This window comes from Protopterus annectens, chromosome 7.part0 (assembly GCF_019279795.1).
Source record: "Protopterus annectens isolate FY-2018-M chromosome 7.part0, PAN1.0, whole genome shotgun sequence".
NCBI classification, from domain to species: Eukaryota; Metazoa; Chordata; order Ceratodontiformes; family Protopteridae; genus Protopterus; species Protopterus annectens.
This window is the reverse complement of record NC_056739.1, coordinates 58,662,030-58,677,482: the sequence shown is the minus strand read 5'-3', so window position 1 is coordinate 58,677,482 and position 15,453 is coordinate 58,662,030. Positions and strand designations below refer to the sequence as shown.

General features: G+C 38.4%; 1 protein-coding gene across 2 annotated transcripts in view; it reads right to left on the bottom strand.

Annotated features, from left to right (window-relative positions):
- GRM4 (glutamate metabotropic receptor 4) overlaps nucleotides 1-15,453 on the bottom strand; it is a 3,082,936-nt gene that overhangs the window by 302,373 nt on the left and 2,765,110 nt on the right. For both annotated transcript variants that reach the window (XM_044076481.1, XM_044076482.1), the window contains exon 9: nucleotides 3,255-4,190. In XM_044076481.1, the coding sequence (XP_043932416.1) occupies nucleotides 3,255-4,190 (936 nt within the window). The remainder of the gene's footprint in view (nucleotides 1-3,254; nucleotides 4,191-15,453) is intronic.

Sequence of the window (15,453 nt, the reverse complement as noted above, 5' to 3'; positions counted from 1 at the left end):
ATCCCTCACTATCGCATACTTACCAGGTCGCGCTTACACATTCCCCTTGTCGGTCTTCCGTCTGTCGGGATTCGAGCGTGTCGGTCAACTGCGTTGTCGGTCGTTTCGTGTCGGTGATTTCACTGTCGGCGAATCGGCGTTTCGGTCATTAGAAGGAGACCCATAATATATATATATATATATATATATATATATATATATATATATATATTTTTTTTTTTTTTTTTGAGTAAGAAATAGTAATTTTCCCTAAAACAAAGTCAATGTACATGTGTTGTGTAGAAAGGTATGTTCAAACATTTATCCCATAATTTAATAACTCATAGTCTGGCAGTTATGACAGAGGATTATGGTTCTGAGCTATTAATTAGTTGCACTCTGTAGCCCAGTGTACATGGTTTGATTCATTTTACCTCCATTTCCTGACTGAGTGATTGAGCAAGTTACTTGATGGGACAGTGCTCCTGAGATGACAGTGAAAATGGACAATTGTGTTCAGTGGGCATACCTGGTTAAAAATGTATAAAATAAAATAAAAGTAGAACATTCATCTAGCTTATCAGACATGCTCTTGGTAAAAGGCTTGATACAAACAAAAAATGTACATTAAACCTAATGTAGTAGAAGGTATTTTCAGCTACAAGGCCTCTTCCATTCACCCCATTTCAAGTGGTGTGGTCATTGCCTGCAAGGGGGGGGGGGTGTAGATGGTTCACCTGTGAACCCCTGTATTGTACCTGCTTATGTCATACATTATCAGTCCCACAAATGGAAACTAATCATTAACTGATAAAAATTGTATTGGCATATGACCTTTATATGTCGAAATAAGATATTCTCTGAAAGATCCACAGATACTTTGTGGATTTCTCATTCTACATAGTTATATACTATTAACTGGAATTTGCGAACTGTCCATCTGTAGCCTGTGTTAGGCTCCAATACAGGGCTCTCACTTGCACGTCTCTGACAAAAAATGCTCTGTACTGTTTCTACAAGCCCTTAGAGTAGAGATCTATACAAGCCTAATCCTCTTTGACTCCTTCTTACCTTCTCTGTCACCAACAGCCTGTTTAAGGTCTATGTTAAATCAGCGAAAAGCTAAAAAAGTGAACATTGATTTATCGACCCTCTTTCAGCGAAAGCTGAAAATCCCAAACACTCAGAAAAGCAATTTTTTTCCCAGGGAAAAAAAATCGTTCCACAAAAAAAAAAAAAAGACTTCAAAACAGTAAATAATGTGCCCCCATCCCCCCTACTTAAATATATTAACTCCGAGATCGCATCACAGTGGAAGAAATGGTTAAGTCCCAAAAATGGCCCAGCAATTTTTTTCCCTGGGAAAAAAAATCGTTGTTCTGAGTGTTCGGAATTTTCAGCTTTCACTGAAAGAGGGTCGATAAATCAGCATTCCCTTTAAGCATTCACTGATTTAATGTAGACCCTCTGTTTATGTACTTATATAAGGTACTACTTTGGGGTTCAATGTAAGTGACAAAAATTCTTAGATAACATACAAATTATTAATTGCTAAAACTGTCAGGAACTGCTTTCAGAATTTCCTTAAAAAAATAATCACATTAACAACCTTTCTGTATACTGAAATCTTAAAATGATTGTACGTCTCAGTTCCTGCATCTTGACTGGGCACGATCCTTCAAGTGCTGTGTGTAAATTACAGCACTGACCCTGACAACAGTTCTCGGTTAGGTATGTCGCACTCTTAGTGTTTTATTTTGTGCTTCACTTTAACGAAAATCTGTGTCTTATTGGATTTCTTGTGTTCCAACTATTTAATAGTAATCCTGAGATAAATATTATATTATCAGTCATTGTAAATATTATATTTCCAGAGTAATTGCAGCATATTTTACAATTACTAGCATGTTTTTTAATCCATGCACTGTGTGTGTTATATAACATCAGTAAATATATATTTTTATTATTTTATAAAAATGTATCATAAATCCTTAGTGTTCTTCTAGCTTTATATATTCCTCATAAATTATCCAGTAAAGTACTGATTTTATATATGTATATATATATATATATATATATATATATATATATATATATATATATATATATATATATATTTCTTTAGATAGATACATAACATATATACAGACACACATATACACACACGCACAAACTATGTTTTCAGTTTTTTTTTTCATTTGTTTTAAAATTTTGCATGCACCAAGGTTGTTTCTCGGTACATGCATCATGGCATGTTGATGTTTGCATTTCTAACATTATTTAGTTGATGTTTGGGACACCAATGTATTGGTGTTTTGAGTAATTTATATATTTGTGTGCATTTGTGTGTGTGTGCGTGTGCGCGTGTGTGCGTGTGTGTGTGTGTGTGTGTGTGTGTGTGTGTGTGTGTGTGTGTGTGTGTCTGTGTGTGTGTGCATGCATTGTGAAGCTAACATTTACAATTTGGAGGACAGAAAGCATAAGGAATGTAAAGACCTATGAAGAATATCATCAGAAAAAAATCAGGACGATCAGAAAGAAGAAAAAATGCACAGAATACTCATAAAAGTAGGCTGTAAACCTTAGAGCTGTCTATGTATTCTTATAAACTGGAACCTAAATGACAAAAGGCACAGATACTTAAAACAGTTTCTCTATCTCATATGAACAGAATGCAAGCACAAAGCTTAACGGATTCTGTATAAAATATGAGGAAAATGCCTACTCTGTAATATGGAGCACATCATAAACCAGAACTAGGTTATTAACAATTTTCTTTACAGTGTTTATAAAGCATATGATAGGGCTGTATTACTGTGCTGTCTTCATAACATTTGTGTGGGTATTCAGCTTGTAGTTGTTTTGACTTTCTACATGAAAAGTAGTTTTGCTCCTTCCTAAGAGTCTGTGGTCACATTTTCGGGGTGTGTAGAGAAATTCTGGAATCATTAAGGTATGATAGTTTGAGGTTAGGGTAGCAAAGCAAAAGGGCAGCTGTGGATGCAACATAAATTGAAGTAATTTTGAAAAACTTGATTTACAATACTATTTAAAGAACAACATGGCAAAATATTTTTCTGAAGAAAAGATGATTAAAGATGCATAAAATATGCCACTGCTAATGGTAACTCACACCAAGTAACTATCATTTGTGTTTACAATTTATTATAACACAATGTGCAAAATGAAAAATGCTTTCATCAGTGTTGCTGTTTTTTTAATATGTATAACACGTAGTGAAGCTGTCTTATGAGAGAATAGCTTACATCACTTACCTTTTCTGCAGACTGTGACGTCCCAAAAAAGGTAGGTATGAAGGCAAGCCAGATGATGCAAGTGGTGTACATTGTAAAGCCAATGGGCTTGGCTTCATTGAATGTTTCAGGCACTCCTCGTGTTTTGATAGCATACACAGTACATGTTACCATAAGAAGCATGCTGTATCCCAGCAAACAGATAAGAGAAAGGTCCGAAATGTCACACTTGAGCACCCCTCGGGCAAATTCTGGGTCTGCAGTTCTTTGCTCCTTATAGTCAACCATGGAGTGTGAGGGATCTGCAATGAACCAAATACACACTCCAATGAGCTGTACTGAGATAAGGCTGAAAGTGATAACTAGCTGGGAGGCAGGACTGATGAACTTAGGTGCACTGACCGATTTTTTCCCCTGTTCAAATATCCGGTAGATTCTGTTTGTTTTGGTCAGCAGTGCAGCGTAGCTGATACTCATTCCCAGCCCCAGGAAAACACGACGCAGTGAACAAATCCCAACATCAGGTGATGCAATCATCAGGAATGTAGTAGCATAACACAGAAAGATCCCAGTCAAAAGGACATAGCTGAGTTCCCGTCCAGATGCCTTGACTATGGGGGTGTCATTGTAACGAACAAAAGTCACAACAACAAAAAGTGTAGCAATAATACCCATAATGGCTATAAACACAGGGATCATAGCCCAAGGGGAGCTCCACTCCAGTTTAATGATCGGGATGGGACGGCAGCCAGTGTGATTCTCATTAGGCCGCATATTGAATGGGCATGGTTTGCAGTTGTAGCTGTCCACCTGATACTGATAACCATCACAGCGCTCACAATTCCAGCAGCACGGAATCCCTTTTACAGTCTTTTTTCTCTCTCCAGGCTTGCATGGCTGACTGCAAACAGAGCTTGGGATTTGTCGAGCCCCTCTCGCCCATTTCATGCTCTTCAACTGAAAAAGAGAGAGAGACAGAATTAAACAAAATCACTGAATCAGGTCAGGAACTCCCATCTTTTCTTGGACAATAGTACATAGATGGCATTTCCAAAGTGCTTACATGATAAACAAGATAACACAGAGGAAGCAAATTACATATTCATTATATTCACCATGATTCTTATGAGAGACATTACTTCAGTTACAAAGGACTCCATCTTTCAGCGGCTGGGAGTAATACTACAAGCCCATGACTCGGTCACAGTTAAGAATCCTACACTACTAACTCTCATGTTTCTCTATAGGGACCCTACTCACCAAAATATGAAAAAATATCTAGAGCTCACACAAATTATCATAAAAAAAATTCTGTTCTGAATGTGAGCTTATACTACAACTGTGATACAATAATCCTGGACAACATGATTTTTACCAAGTTCTGTAAATAAAAGGAAATACCTACCTTGAAATGTACTTGTAGGCATTCAAATCAACATCTTGAGTTTTTCCTTATTACATAGAAATAGCATGCATCCAAGGCATATTAGCAAAAATGTAATGAAAGGACAGCTTTTAAGAGTTATTAGACTAAATAACAGAGAAGAGGAATTAGAGAAAGCGATGTTGTGACTAAGGGAAGATTTCCTTAGTAGGGGGTATAGTCAATCAGAAGTGGATGCTACTATCACAGAAGTATACAAAGAACGAGAAGGTAAAGGTAGACCGTATTTTTCAGAACATGCTACACAAGGACTATTGAAGTTAAATCCTATACAAGAAAAGTTTAGGTTCCCTATCTCATATGCTAGTGACGTCAATTTGTTTTGTGAAATCTTTAAGAAGAATTGGAATATACTTACAGCCACTAAGGAATTGGAAGAGGTTATTGACTCTGTACCCCATTTTTCAATTACAAACAAGAAATCATTAAAAAGACAGTTATGTTATAAAGCACAAGTGTCTAAACCCAAGAATATGTCACATAGGATAGGGACCTATTCATGTAGGAATAGTACAGCTTGTAAATATATTTTTTCAGGTACTACCTTCATACATCCTGAACTGAAATTTAAAATAGAGACTAATTTTTATGCAGACTGCAGGACGAGAAATGTTGTATATTTTTGCTTTTGCCAATATTGTAAAGTTTTCTACATAGGCAAAACTAACAGAATGTTAAAAGAGCATATCTTAGAACACATGAGGAATATAGTTAACAAGAAAGAGACTAGTGCTTTAGCTAAGCACGTGGGAGCAGAAGGGATACATCATGTTTTTTTAAATTTTTGGTCTTAGAGGTAACAGAGGAAAGTATTAGAGGGGGTGACATTAAAAATAGAACTGAAGAAGTTGAGCAGAAATGGATCTTATGACTGAATGCAGATAAACCCCCAGGTATCAATGAAACAGCATCACTGAAACCATTCCTAAAGGCAAAAGCACTTAAGCACTGAATCCCTCTAAAAGTTGGTTTTGTCTATTATATATATATATTTATTTATTTTTCATTTATTCACTATTTGTTGGATACATTTATGAGTATTTAAGGTTTTATATGGGAATATTAAGCTGTATTTGTATTTTAACTATGCTTTTTAACATTGTGATTTACATAACCTATTTAATTGACAGCATAAGCTGATTGGTTGCATTAAATGTTTAAATTTGGTGGAGTTGAAATTTTAGCCGTGGTGGTTCGGTTTCATTTTTGCTTATGCCTGTAGCTTTGAGGTGAAAACCGAGCTGTTATCTGGTACCTGTATTTATTTCCTTTTGACTTTCCTAACGTTCCTGCCATAACCAGAAGCCCTATCTACTTGTAAGGCCCCTCGCCACCATCATTGTTTCACCTTTCTTAACACAGGCTATAAGTCCTTGTGTCATTACTTTTTGTACCCGCCCCCATGTAACTCTCTTATTATTCTTCTCATCAGCTTCCTGTTGCAGCTGTCTCAGAGGTGCCTCTCATTTTCTTCTAACATTTCTCTCCTCTCGCTCACCTAACGCCCTTCTTGGCTCAGTCAATGCCCTTTCATAGTATACTTTACTGCATCGTACCAAGTCTGTCCCATCTGATTATCTTCAGTGAGCTCTTTATTACAGCCTAGGACCAACTCTATTCTTTTGTACCTTTATGAAAGGGCACTTAACGAGTTTAGTAATGTTGATTTTTGTCTATTGTATGAGCATGATCAGAAAGCCACCTATCACCTATTTGTACTTTTTGAACTTGTACGATGCCTACTCCACTCATCAAAAATGTATCTAAAAAAGCTTTCTCTAGAAAAAGTATATTTGTGCACCTCAGAGTGTGGTAGTCTCCGAATGTCTACTAATATTTCAACTTTTTCCCATGCCTTAGGACCTTTCTTGACCTCTAGCCAAACTTTCTATCCCTTTTTCAGTTGACTTCTACATTAAAATCCCCATCCCCATAAGTTTACATTCACTTTGTGGCCACACCTCTTGACACTTAACATGGAATGCCTCCAAAAAGATGGGGGCATCTAAGTTTGGGCCATCAGTTGCTCCAGCTTTCCACTCTTGACCATCTATACCCAAAGCTATAATAACTCACCTCCCTCCTTCATCTTCTGAATATTTTTGCCTGTACATTCATAAATGTCCTCATTATAATCATTATTCCTCTTTTCTCTGCCAGCAACCGTACTGCACCCCATTGTTTTGCATTCTCTCTTTTCCAGTTTCATGGTTTCCTCCCTTTTCAGTTTTATTTCCTGTAATAATAACATAAAACCTCATTAGCTTTCTTTGACTTCCTCTTACTCTTTTCCCTTTCCTATGATATTTTATTTATATCCCCATCCCCATCCCCTTCCCCCCACCCTCTGTTGGACTACCTCCTCTCCTCTACTTTTTGTACTAGGTCTAACAAGATCCTTGGATCCACCCCCCGGAACTATGTCCAGCTTCCAAAGCTGAGCTGGTGCTTGGACTGCTAATAGCTGGCCACTCACATAGAATGTTCCTCCGTCCTTTAAATTCAATCATTTCATTCACCAATTGCCTCCAAGCTAATTCCAGTGGAATTTGTAAGCACCGAAGTACTTACTAGCACTCATAACATAAACACACTGTCATTAGGCAACATTAGAGTAACCCACCAACGCCCTGAAATGTTACCTTCACTTTGAAACATACTGATATACCAATACATATGTACAACCTAAGCTTACACTTAGCGTTTTAATATTGAAACACTTTACCGGTATATCAAAAATGTGTTCGTTTAGAAGGAGGGAACAAAAACTTTATTTCAAATTTGGGACAGATCTGGTGTTACAAGTGAAAAAGCTATATGGTCCATAATGTATTTTTTTCTACCATAGGTTCTCAGAGCTCCTCTTTCTACCTTTAATAATATCTTGAAGGATCTTAGCAAATGGCATAAAAAAACAAACTACTACTTTTGTCCTCAAATCCATCTTCCATGAAAAGCAAAATTGAAAGTCCTCTCTCTTGATAATACAACCATTGAAGTCTCTTCTCATAGTCAATTATTAGGGATGATAGTGGATGATGATCTTAAATTTGACCTGCATGTACAACATTCCTTAAGAAAAACTCATCAAACCTAGGTATGTTTTATAGATCCAAAAACGTTCTCACTGACACAACTAAAGCTACACGTGTCACTACTTATCTCCTCCCCACTCTTCTATAAGGTGCTCCCATCCTCACGAACCTCCAGGCTTAAAAAAAAAATCAAAACTTGAACAATGTTATAACAAAGTTGCTATAATTTGCAGTGAATACCTCTTTTAAAACCCACAGCACTAAAAAGTCTAAATTGGTAAGAACTACCCAATCAACCAACATCTACACAGCTTCTTACCACCTATAAAATTATCCAGACCCTGTTTGTCCAGCACTAAATAACATTCTATACAACGATATTCCTAGTCAGTCATTATGATCCCATGACCCAAAACTCCTGTCTGTCCACAAACTTAACAAATCTGCTGGGCATTACTTGTACTCGTACCATGTTGCTAAGGCCTGGACCGCCTTATCTCTATCCATTGAGTCAATACCCTCCTTCCCATCCTTCAAAACCATTCTGAAAGACTTTCTAGCCAAAACCTGTCTCTGTTCTTGCTCAACACTAGGATAAACTATATCCCTAAATGTGGACAAATTCCTTCTCATATCTTACATTTCTTTACTCTCCCTTCTTCACTTACTACCTTACTGATATTGATTTCTTCCCTCTGGCTTTCTCTCTAAATATACCTCACGCCTGCTTTTTCTCTCACTTCATATTGCAACTCCTCTTTGTATTATCCTAATTTACCTTTAATTTCTCAATAAACTGGCTAACATTTCTCTAACTGTTAAATCATTGTCATATAACTTGTATCTACTGTTAATGAAGGTTTTCATATTTGCCTAATTTGGTATAATTATTTAAAATGTATTTGTTTCTTGTAATATTTTTAATGACTGAATAATTATTATTCTTAAAATGTTTTGTTATACATTGGAGCTCCCCCCCAGGTCTCCAATGAAAATGGGCTTTCCCAGTAAGCAAATGTCAATAAATAAATACAGAGATATATTAGAAAAGGTGTGGACAACATCAGTCAAAGTATGATGCATCACATTTCTGGAAGAAAGTTTGCAATGCTTAAGAAAAAAAAAAAAGAAAAAAGTGTGTTTGTAATGTCAGAAGGATGAATCTATTCACCAGGTGATGAAGTTCCCAGGCTGCATGATAATCTTTCAAAAAAGATTTAACTTTCTGTTTGTGTTTGGCACTGAATCCCTGTTTATATACATCAAACAGCTGCTTGGGCTGCGGAAAATCAATATCCACTTACAGCTGCAGTTGCTGAGAGGGGGTGAAGGCACATCCCTTAAAAACAAAATAAAAGCACAGTGAGATAAAGCAGGACCGCATCTTCATGTAACTTTTGGGTCTGATAATCCTCACTGAACCACTTAAGTAGGAAAACACTTAGTGAAGCATCACATTTCTCTATAGCCAGTCGGAGCTCTTCCAGCTGATCCCTGCTGGACAACAGATCAATGACTAGGCAGAAACAGTGCTGCAGAATGGCCGTAGGCATTTTCATCTGCCTTTCAATGTTAGAACACAGCTTCATTCCTTAATATGATTGTTAAACAGCTCATGAGTTCACCAGAAAAGCTGCACAAGCAGACATTTAGGGTCTGTATTTACAAGATTTTTCTTTTCTGTCATTACCTACTACCTGAATCATGCTAGCTCACAAAAATTCATCCTTTGGCTTCTGTTAGATTTATTATTCATCCCTGCTTTTGTACCTGCTTGAGAAGAGATGACAATTTGTCAGTGCTCATCATGTAACCAGCGCCAGGAGGAATCCAGCAAATAATGCATTGGTGGGTCACACAGCTTTACACACCAAAGGCAAGTGTGCAGGCTTTTCCCACTACATCCAGGATGCCAGCTGATGTGCATCATATGCATTGATAAGAGGACCCCACTACGTGCAGGATGCCAGCTGATGTGCATCATATGCATTGATAAGAGGACCCCACTACGTGCAGGATGCCAGCTGATGTGCATCATATGCATTGATAAGAGAACCCCACATTCACACTGCTGATGGTTTTACTACTAGCTATGTTCTTTTCTGCATGAGCAGTGTGCTGCTTCTGTCCCCCAGTTACAGCACCCCTGATTACTTAGTCCTCCATCATCTTTTGACTTCAGTAGCATAAACACAATTAATATGAATGACAATTTAACACAATACTCTACCCTCATCTGACCAATCATGGAGTACAGTATTGTCTTTGGTATGCACCTGACCAGGCATATGCCTCAACTAGAGTGACCTCAGAGGTTCCTTACAAAAAGAATACAACGTCCAACAAACCTGCCTAATATAGAGTGCCTTAATGAACTTTTTCTCTACTCAGTCTCCTGTAGATTGTTGAGGGGTGATCTATGCCTGGCTTAGAAGGCATCCACAAATCCCACACTTATGAATGTCCTACATGTTCATAAGTCAAAGAGTACCAGAAAGAAAAGTTCTACGGACAAATCAGCACATTCCCAGTGCCTGCCCCTTCCCCTTATATCTAGGGATCAGGTCATCACTGCTGTCTCAAAGGCAAAAAATACAGCCTCCATGGTACCCAATAACATCCCAGGCTGCATCCTACATGAACTCAGGCAGGAACTTGTAGCACTGTTTGGCTCCCTATTCAACCAAAGCTTGAGTACCAGCTTTGTTCCAGCTGAGTGGAGGACAGCTTCTGTCATCCCTTTACACAAAGGAGGAGCATCCACTGATCCAGGAAATTATAGACCCATCATCCTAACTAGCCTGATCTGCAAGGCCATGGAATTAATTGGCAACCTCCAAACACTTGATCCCACACAGTTTGGCTTTGTCATGTCTGTTAAATTTGGTCGACTTCTTTGAGACAGTCACCAAAGCCATGGATGAGGAAAAGACAGTGCACACCACCTACCTTAACCTGGCCAAAGTCTTCAACACTATTCCCCACTCGGGCATAATAGATAAACTCTCTCAACTAGTAGGCATCAATCCGTATGTTACCAGATGTGTAGCTAATTGGTTTACTAATAGAACCCCCCCTAGTCAAAATAGGGGAAGCCACCTCAAGCAGTAGACCCATATCAAGTGGCGTACCCAGGGTTTGGTCTTGGGGCTCTGTTATTTGGGATATACTTTTCTAAAGTGCATTCCAAAACCAGTGAGTTATGGCTGACCAAGTCTGAAGATGACTGCAAGCTGATAGCTGTCATCAATTCCCCTAGTGACGTGGGCATCCTGCAAGAGGGTCTCACCCAAACAAATGACTGGTGGCAGAAACATGGCCTCAAACTGAATATAAAAAAAATGCATCATCATCCCCTTTGGGGAGAGTGACGCCCCCACAAATTAGCACATTGATAACAATGTCTTAAGCACGCATTCAGGTGTGAGGGATTTGGGCACCCATATTGATAGCAACCTGACTTTTGACAACCATGTTGCTTCCATTGTATGGAAAACTTTCTAAATGGCCCGCCTCATAAGTAAGGGTATCCCATCCAGGGACAGATGGTCATAACATCCTTGTTTTCTTCCCTTATAAGGCCCATTATTGAGTACAATGCTCCATTTGGCATGTACCTCACAAAGTACATGCAGCAGCTGAGAAACCACAGAGGTTCTTCACCAGGAGACTCCAGGGCCCTCAAAAATCTGCCATACACAGATAGGCTAAAAGCCCTATCCCTCTGCTCTCTTTCATACAGACTCCTCAGTCTGTCTGGCATACAAGACGATCTCAAACCCCAACTTGATGGGACTGCTGCATATCTGCAAGTCAAGCTCCATTTGAGTAACCCACACACACGGCCTCAACCTGTGGCATCAATAGGACTTGTTGGTAGGACAGAATTGTGTCCCAGAGACTCCCTCATCTATGGAATAGACTCCCTCTCCACATCAAGCAGAGTACTTCTTTACTCCCTTTTAAGTGCAACCTGGATAGAAAATACTTCCTTGGGCTTCCACCCGTGTTCCTGCTGGACAGGGGCACCAGGTGCTGATTTGTCTATGCAGGGGCTAAACTCTTGGCTAGGCTTTAAGGGCCTCAGGGCCAATAGCTTAGTAACTTCCTATGATCCTATGACCTGAATTTTGTCACTGAATTAAACAAAACATGCTGGAGAGACATATGTGTGTCTCTGGGACTACCCCTCCTATAGAACAGGCTTCCCGTCCATATGAATCGGAGTTCATCTGTTAATAAGTATAAGCGCAACCTAGACCAGTGAATGGGGAATAGGAAATTTACACTGGGTCTGGAACCCATGTTCCTTATGGACAGAGGTAGCTTATAAATGTCTGTCTTTCAGTGTCTTATTAGGATACAGGATATTATTCTTTCGGGAAAACTTGGCTAGGTTTAGAAAGGCCCCCAAGTTGTTAGCATAGTAACAATCTATGAAATTATGAATAAAAATGAAAGGCAAAAAGTGTTTTAAGCAGTGGTCTGTGTTTATGTTAAAGGGTAAAGCTTTTTGTCACAAACAGAATTTTTTATATAATATTTTCAATTAAAGTTTTAACTGGGGCTATAGATGAAGTTTTTATAACACAGATGTTTGACACTGAAAAGTGTGATTATTATGGTGAGAATGTGTTTGAGTATATTCTAATTGCAAAATGCCAGTATCTCAGGGTGGCTTCCTTACTCCAAGGTAAAACCATATAAAAGTTAACTTTTGTAAGTAGCAGACATGTGGAGGAAATAACTCCAAACCATGTCAGGGGATTACAGAGGAAAAGACTCCCCTCCAAAAATGCTTCAATATTGATGGTGAGTTTCAGTTTCACTGCTTCTAAGGCAAAGTGCATTTTTCATTGCTGAACATCTGTCACATGCTTTACTCAAGCTGCCATTTTAAAGCCGATCCTTGACATGAAAAACCCAGCCATTACAAAGGTATTAAAATGTTTCCATTATGTTCTTGTAAAAGACGGGGATACTTTGCTCATGAAAGTAGACATTTCTAAGGGAAACTATTGAAATATCAACTTTTATGCCAGTGTATTTAAAATCTATGCTTGATGGAAACCTAAATAGTTCTGTAAAGGTCATTGCAATAGCCACTTTGTCAAAGTGTGTCATTTTCAGGGTGGGAAGAGTAATACTTCAGTATTCTGCAAATCCCCAAGTAGCTAGGCAGAAATGGGGTCAGAATGTAAATTGAACTAAAATGATGTGCAGGACAGTGTCTAGAATCCTGTTTATAAATTGGCATTAGTGAATTAGGAGTATTCTAATCACCAGTTCCTTTAGGGTAGCAGCTAAGAAAAGGGTCCCTTGTGTAGTTCTGAATGGCAGAATGTGTTCAGCAATATAAAGGCCTGTGCCCTTCTCAAGCTCCTGTTTGTAGTAGGACAGCTGTAGAGTCTGTTGATCACAAAGAACATGAAGTATAATGCTACCAGGACTGCAGTGTGGAAAAAAATCATCATTCCATTCTTCTTGTAAGTGCCAAAGAACAGAAAGGGTACAGACTTTATGACTTAGCTTGGGCTGCCTTCACAACACAATTTGCTACATTCTTTGAAATGCATTAGAAGTACAGATGAATATATGGCCAGCGTATGGTTGCCTGACCCTTAGATGGTTTTGTCAGATAGAGTTTTCCTCTTTCCTGGTGGTATTCCAACATCAAGAGGAGTACATTTGGAACAGGGACCTTATAGAAGCATAGATGTGGCCGGGGAAGGGGAGAATTAAACTTTTACAGAAAAAAAATGCTGTTATCCATCGTGTTATTTTAATGGTGGTTTATCTGTCCATCTTAATGACTCCAAATCATTGCTGTGTCTTCCTTTTGTCTTCATTCATCCAGAAGATTCTATTCTCTGGCAGTTTAGCACAAAAGATTAAAGATCTGAGCCATTACTGAGATTCTGCATTAAAAATTTAATGTCCCCAGTCCCTATTTGTCTACTCTGTGACTCTCGGCATAATTCTGGGTTACTCCTGAAAACTAAGCACTTCTACCTAGAGTGTTTAGCTGATAAAAAAATTCTAAATATTTGATATACATTTTGGTTTGGCACATTTTCTAGTAAATGTTGAATGAATGAACATTTGTATTTAGTTGTGGTATAATGTACATTATTATTACCAAGTGGCCTCCGAAAGACATGCGTAAATGGGCATGCCTTCACTGAAGGTTGGGCATCGGGCTGGCAACTCGGCACCATAAAAATCTACTGCCAGTCATTAGCGGACTGGAGTTCCGCTGTGGCGACCCCTAACCGGGAAAAGCCGAAAAGACAAACAATATTATAAGGCATGCAGTGCATTTTCAGACATAACGCTGGCAGAGTATTAGGGCAGTAAACCATAACCATTAAGTATTTTTATAATGTGAAGCTTGGTGTGTCTGAACTTCTTTTACCAGTGTGTCTTCCCCATGTGTAGTCTGATGTAAATTTAATGTAAACATCTACAGTAACACAGGCTGGTACAAATCACTTGTATAAACAACAATGGCCAGAGCCATTCTTTAGTTCCTTCAAATTGTTCAAGACCATTAATTCACCCAAATATGCTTCCTGTTTCACCTGCAATTAGTTTACTGACTACTTTATATATATATATATATATATATATATATATATATATATATATATATATTTTTTTTTTTTTTTTCTTTTTTCTGTCTCGTATAATTAATTTAATTTTTAAAGGATTTTTACTTTTCCACATTCAGTACTTTTTCTGTGAATGTTCATTGAACAGCTAAGTATGTCTTCCCCTTGAAGTTATTAAAGTGAAGTATACTTTTTGGGATGGGGAAGATTGTGGTAAATTTAACAATAATTACAAAACAAAGATTAGTCAAGCCTCTATTATGCCGCACAATTTGGAAATAAAAAAGTGTGTGAGAGAGAGAGAGAGAGAGAGAGAGAGAGAGAGACAGAGAATCTGAAAATGTGGATAGTATTGCAGCTTCTTCAACTGGAGTGATTTTGGTTCTCCAGGTTGTCCACTCTATTCAGGAGGGGAGTGGAGTCCAGATTTAATAACTAAAAAGAGCTGTGAGATAGGGGTATTTCTAACACTGTCTATAGAATGTGGCTAGCTGTTATGCAGTGCCTACTAAACATGGGTTGCTGAACACTGTAGGTGTGATATGGGGAGACACACTGAAAATAGGTTGCTGGAGATGGTAGGTGTGGCACAGAGACACACATAACACTATCCTCTGAACACGGGTAACCAGAGAGAGTAGTGCGATACAGGGTTATGTGCAACACTGTCTAGTGAGGTGGTAAACAAAGAAATTTGGCCTATAGAGGAATAAAAATCATGACATGTCTTTATATACATTTATTCAAATTAATAAGTATTGGAACAGAAATATTAAAGACTGCCAAAAGTGACTACTCCTTTTGCAGCTTTTTTATTTTTTTTAAAGCTGATCCCTTGTTAGCAGTTGGGCTGATCTGCTATAGCACCATGGCCTTGCTGAGTTCATACTCCATACCAGTATATCACAATATTTAGTGAGCTTAGCTGACATTTGTTATCAGCAACCAGCCACTGGTCTCCCAGCCCTACCTCTTAATTAGACAGCTCCCACTGCAGTTCAAGAAAGCCCTAATCCCTGTGGTGCATGCCCAGTAGATGCATGCATGTAGAGTACGTGCAATGGGCATGACATAGGACTGCTGCTCATGTTTGTGAGCAGTATAAGCCTGCAGATTTTCCTGCTTTCATC